Source organism: Plectropomus leopardus, chromosome 1, assembly GCF_008729295.1.
Source record: "Plectropomus leopardus isolate mb chromosome 1, YSFRI_Pleo_2.0, whole genome shotgun sequence".
Lineage (NCBI taxonomy): Eukaryota > Metazoa > Chordata > Actinopteri > Perciformes > Serranidae > Plectropomus > Plectropomus leopardus.
Window position 1 is genome coordinate 2,975,749 of NC_056463.1, and position 6,450 is coordinate 2,982,198.

A 6,450-nucleotide genomic window follows, 5' to 3' on the forward strand; every position below is an offset into this window, starting at 1 on the left:
TCTCTGACCCAATTCTCAGTAGGCTTGAATGTGACATGATAGCTCGGGGCAGAATTAGCTGTGCTCCACTGCAGCCACATAGCGAGNCACACACACACACACACACACACACAGTCGCTTGAGCTCTCTGACCCAATTCTCAGTAGGCTTGAATGTGACATGATAGCTCGGGGCAGAATTAGCTGTGCTCCACTGCAGCCACATAGCGAGTGTGTATGTTTATGGTGTGTGTCAGCGTGTGTGTGTGTGTGTGTGTGCGTGTGCATGCTGTGTGCATTTGCGTGCCCACAGCATTAAGAGCTGCTACTGACGGAGAGACATGACACACACGTTCAAACAGCTGCAGAGGCTGTTACTGTTTCAGACATGTTGTGTATTTTATGTCCTTCACATAACTGTGTGTTTATGTGTGTGTGTGTGTGTGCGTGTGTGTGTGTGTTTTCAGGGTGAAAAGGTGAAGCTGACCTGTACAGACAGACTGCCGGCTTACTTGACTACTGTGGTGACGATGTGCTTCATGGTGAGTCTCGTCAGTCTCTCTGCAGTGTTACATCACCAGCCTTTGTTTATTTAACACGTGTGTGACGTTTGAAGAAATTACATGTCATTTCTGAACTCCTTCAACTCAAAACGACAGTTAGGGAAAGCAGCGTTTACGTTCAAATGTTTTCTTTGAACTAGGAAGGGAAGAACACTTCAACAGAGTTTTTTAGCTTTCAAGTAAGGTGAAAATAATGTGTGTAAAAACACGATAAAAGAACAGACAAATAAAAAAATCTATCATGGTAATTCTGAAATGACAAAAACAAATGCAACTTTTAGCTGTTGTCTGGGTCTTGAGTCACAGTAAATACAGTTTGTGTAGAGTATCTAAAATATTATAATAGTATTATAATGTATAATATGTGTTAAAAGAGTACTTCATTCCCCAAATGACCATTTGCATATCAACTATTCACCATGTGTTACTTTGAATTTGTGTGAATAAAACGATGTCTTTCTGGCATGTCTCCACAGCAAACAGCAAATCCAAAAAAAAATCATTCTTTATTAATTAAGTAAACAATAAACGGGATCCACGTTTAATGACAGCAAATCCATTTACAAACACACAACTCGAGCAGTATAATCAGTCTCAGTTATCCAGTCGTATGCTCAGCACTTCCCGAACATACATTTTCCCCAAAATGTTACTACAAGTAGCGCTCCCTTGAGCTTCAGTCAGGCACAAAACAAAAGAAACCCGACTCTACATGAACCTGTGCAGCTTTTTTCCAAGGCCGACCCAAGCACGAACCACAGCAGCAGTTTTGGGCCCAAGTTCTGGGATGACGTGTTTTGTGGCACCACCTCTCCGTCTATTCTTCCTTCTGTTATTTCAGTCGTCTGTCGTTCACTCTGCACGTCATGTAAAACAGGTTTTTAAGAATGTGCTGCACGCCTCGGTGCATCTCCGTTTTCGACTGCTCATAGCGGCCGATGGCATTGCAGCGCACATGCACAGGAAGATCAACGCTCTTTGCTGCATTTTACGTGCATCTCTCCCACTGCTGGGGAGGCAGAAGCTAACACTGCAAACCAAGTCCCCTCGCAGCGCCCTGTTGCTCTGTCTCTACTTTCCATCCCTCTCTTCCCCTGCTTCCTCGGTCCAGTCATCCTCTCTCTCTGTCTCTCACATTCCCGCTCGTTCGATGCATGCCAACTATACGCGACTACAGGTGACCGGAAATCTGCTCCCATTTACTTTGTATCGGAAGCCACTGATTCCCTGTGAAATGCATGCTGGGATACCTGTGATCCGGAGCAAGCTGGCGGCACGACAAGAGGAAGTAACGATATCAAAATCTCAAACGGTGCTCACATCAACACAGCCACTCAAGCTGCAGCTCCAGTGACTTTCTAATCAGCTCTGTATAAATGCAGGAAATACTAAAGTAAAACTTCGTCTGCTCGAGAAGGGGGTGGGGGATTATGGATGCAAGCAAACAGTGGGGCGGGGCAGAAGTGAATTGAGGCGAAATGGTCGCGTACAGTGGGCATGCACCGTTTCGCTTTTTTAACTTCTTGACTCAGTCCAATGCAACTCCTGCCATTTACACACAAGAGCTGCTAGATTTGTTAAAGTAAAAAAAACTGTGAAAACACAACCCAGTATAAGCTTGAGGGAACACTGATAAATTACAACCCGTCCTGTCCCAAATCTGGCAGGTCTGGTCGCGCCCAATCAGGCTCAGGCAGAGATCAAAGCTTTAGCGCACCCTGATCATGCCTGAGCATACATGTGCATATGAGATCTGCTTAAACAGAGTTCAAACACTTTTTTATTTTCATTTTTTATTTTTTTTGTTCATTCAGACATACAAGAAACACAGTTTTCCTCTCAAATTCAGTGAAACACTCACTGGGCACATGATTGATTCAGACCCATACACACGTCTTTAAAACCTGACTCCAGATTTGAAAGCAAATCGTGACTTGAATCAATGTTCTGTTTGTTATTCCTCTGAAATCACGTCACTCAACAGCAGCGCACACTGCAGCAAACTACCATCACATACAATACAGCATCCTAACACGATGAATGCCTCAGCCGTCAGTCGATAATGTCAGCTCAGTATCTTCAAACGATGAAGAAGGCATCCCTGATTTACTGGAAAATTACATTTTATCGCTAGGTTTTTGCTTTGCTTCATTGATTCGTGGCTGTTAGCCATGTGCCAGGCGAATTCAACACATACAGCAGGTCAGCCTCTCTCTTTTCCAGCCGCCCACTGCGGGTCCAACTTGGAATACACACACACGGACACAGAGAGAGAGAAGCAGGGAGAGCAATTTCTTAACAAATTACATGTAAAAGTTAAAAAAAAAAAAAAAAAACTGAATCTAAACCAAGCAGAACATTTTACATCACAAAACTGACCCAACCCGGATTTGTGAGGGCTTGTTGGGTTTGGGTTGGGTAGCAGGAGGCTGTCAAGCAGCAGATGTTGTTGCTATGAAAACAGATGCATTATTATAATAAATACAGACTGAGGTAACGATGCATGTCGGAACAGCTGCCCGTATTATTTTCATTGTATACAGCACCTTTAAATACGTGTGGCATGTTTCAACACGGTCTACTTCACATCCTGGACTTTCAGTCTCTCCACTGGACTTCAACTTTGTTGTATTACAAGGAAAATACCTGTTCAGATTCAAACAAATGCTATAAAAATTAAGAATAAATGTTTTGGGAGTATAACTGCCGATACCTAAGAAAAGAGTTCATCCAATAAGCTTTCTCACCTGCAGTAATTCTTTGATTATTTTGTAAAACTATCAGCAGATTGTCAGATTTTTTGTTATGTTCACGTCTTATTTTTTAGATCCTTGTGACATTTGCGATCGTCTTCGGGGTCATCCTGTACCGAATCAGCATCAAGGCTGCGCTGCACATGAGCAACTACGCGGCAGCCCGGTCCAACATCAGAGCCACCGTCAAAACCACCGCCGCCATCATCAACCTCATCGTCATCATCATCTTGGATGAAATCTACGCATCCATCGCCCGCTGGCTCACCACCCTGGGTGAGGCACATTTCACTGTTAACCACTTCGATTGACTTTGATTGATTGATCAGATATTCTTACAACAAGCAAAAGAGTTTGTGGGAAAATATTTTTTAAAAAACTCAACTTTGTTTGATGCTGAAATATTTAAGCCAACCTCCCAGCAAAAATGTATGTTTTGGTGCTTCGCTGTGCAGATTGATTTTATGGAGATAAGAAATTACAAATGAAAACCCATAATGGCTCACGAGGGGATTATAACCAGACATCTAGAAAAGTAGAGAGCATCAACGAAACTTTATTTTTAGTTTATTGAGAGTTGTGTGAGTGTTTTACAGCACTGAATGAATTGGATGAAGAGTATGTGAGATAATTAAGTCACATTTTGTCTTTTTCAGAGGTTCCAAAGACAGAAAAGAGCTTCGAGGAGCGCCTCATCTTTAAAACCTTCATCCTGAAGTTCGTCAATGCTTTCACACCCATCGTTTATTTGGCCTTCTTCAGGGGCAGGTAACACCTGACAATGACTCTCACTGCTACTATTTTCTACATTTTATGATAAATCATTGTAATCAAACTTAAGTAGATCATCAATAATTCAAGTAATTGCATCTGTTGTTGATCTCACGTGCTGTTTGGTCGTCATTTTTTATCTAAAACACTGTATCATGAGTGTGTTTGTACTGTTAGATGATCAAACTGTAAATTTCCAGCTTTCCTCTTCTAACATATAACATGTGATGGTTGTGTTTGGTTCACAGGCTCGTTGGACGACCTGGAAACTACTTGTATGTCGTTGGATCGTACAGAATGGAAGAGGTAATTCACACTAAACAGAGCGCGACTGACAGACGAACCCAGCGTTAGCGTTTAGTCCTCTCCGTTTCTGATCTGCCTCTGTAAAACAGGCTCCTGACGTTGAGTTGTGGAGCTTGACATTGTTTGTTCTTCATTTCTGATTATCAATTACATCACAAAAATCTCAACTGGATCTCAACACTAAGAGATTTTAGCAATACAGCAACACAAAAATGTCTCATGCAAATTCTGTGAATTTTGCACGTCCATGTCAGTGACCAGGTTTCCATTAACCCTCAATTGGCGCAAATTGAAATTGTGAATTAAATACGCCTAATGGAAACACATCAATTTAGAAAAAAAAAGTTTTTACGCTTGCATGAGGTGGTATATCAGGCAATTTGAAAAAGCCATATTTCATAAAACTGCAATGGAAACATTTTTTTGGCTTTTCTAGGTCACATGATTCTACGTCTATGTGCTTGTCAGTAGGAACTGGCTCCCTCATGATGCAGCAGGAGCTACAAGAGCTGTTATTGCATCACATAACTCAAAAGTTGAGTGCATTATCTGGAAGTTTTGAATCCACAATTCCTCTGTGAAATCGTGGAAATCCCAGAAATCCCTCAAACGTTCCCACGTATCAGGGGCTCGCCTTTCCATTATGGCTCCATAACACGCCTACATGGCCTTGGATTGTAAATAATGACGGCTAGTTTGGTGGCTGCAATAGAAATAAAGCTGCTAATGTTTTGAACATCCATCGCCATGGTTACTGAAATGTTATCAACAGAGGAGAAGTCGCAGAGCATCACTCTGTGTAAACACAGTCATCTCACACTTGTGTTGTATCACCATTTCGAAATTAACGCTCGTGTTTTGTGAAAATCTGTAATGAAAACCTGCCTTCTCACTCACCCGGCCCAAATCTTCATCTATATCCGTCTTTGCACTGACTTTTTGGCAATCTGGCTGCACAAAAGGCTGTCTTCATGTTTGGTGTGAACACACCATTAGCAGCATTCGTTGTTGGTTTGGGTCTTTTGTAGGGCTGCACCCGACTCAGCATTATGCCTGGTGAACCAGATTTGGCTTTTCAATACAAATATAGGACTGTTTGTGAAGTTTTTTTCCACAGTTTGAGAGTTTGAGGGGGTTTCGGGGGAACGTTCAGATTGACAGAGGCCTTCACGTATAAAATCAAATTAGCATTTTTCATCATCTGACTAGAAGGAGTCCCAAACCTCCTGCAGACGTGATTTGAAACGATTCGCTCTTTATTGTCCTCTTAGAGAAATTTGCCCTCACAGTCTGCACAATCAAACACTCAGTACAAGAAACACAGGGGATGTAAACAAACAACTACACAGCAAAAGTCAATACCAGCGACCTCAGGCTGTTTGAGGCAGGAATGGCTGAGGGCACAAAACTCCTCACAGATTTCTTGCAGAAAAGTTGTCTGCAGCCCGACGGGCGGAGGGGCAGCAGGGGTTGCGTGCTGTCAGCGCTCTGTGAGTGCTGGCAGGTCGGGGTTCAGGAGGGAGATTATTTTAGAGGATATATTGGTGAATTTTGGGAGTTCATGTCCATTGGCGAGGCTGAGTGTGGTGCAGTGCAGGAGGATGAGTTCAGTAATGCTCTCATACAGAAGGAGGGGTTGAAAAGCAAAGACACAAGCCGTTATCCAAATATAAGTTTGAAGATTGCAGAGTCTTTGATGGCAGCGTTTGTGGCTGTCTGCGGCGTGGTGATCAAAGCTCGGTTTATTGTCTAGGACGATGAAGAGCCACTTAAGGCTCTTCATCATCTCCACTGGTTGACCGATAAAGGAGGGAGGGCAGTGAGAGGTGGTGAGTTTATTGCTGTGCCGAATGGCGAAGATGAGCTCCTTCGTCTCGGTGTCGGTGTGGAGGAGGTGACTGTCTGTAAACCACACCACAATCTGTCCTAAACGCTCCTGAGGTGCATTTGCACTCAGCTTTTTAGAGGTCAGAAGCTTTCTGATGTGACCGAGGTGCACAAAGTGACTCAGCAGACTATTTGTCAGTTGAGTTTTTATTGTAGTAATGCATTTTTTAATAAATTTTTAATTTTGAGATT

The 6,450-nt window shown here is 42.7% G+C and overlaps 1 protein-coding gene across 1 annotated transcript in view; it reads left to right on the forward strand.

Moving 5' to 3' along the window:
- The window catches only part of LOC121943744 (anoctamin-1-like), a 77,696-nt gene extending 71,395 nt beyond the window's left edge, over positions 1-6,301 (forward strand). Inside the window, exons 16-20 of the mRNA XM_042487350.1 lie at positions 446-520; positions 3,369-3,570; positions 3,951-4,062; positions 4,314-4,371; positions 6,125-6,301. Coding sequence (XP_042343284.1) covers positions 446-520; positions 3,369-3,570; positions 3,951-4,062; positions 4,314-4,371; positions 6,125-6,301 — 624 coding nt within the window. The remainder of the gene's footprint in view (positions 1-445; positions 521-3,368; positions 3,571-3,950; positions 4,063-4,313; positions 4,372-6,124) is intronic.
- The last annotated feature ends 149 nt before the right edge of the window (positions 6,302-6,450 follow it).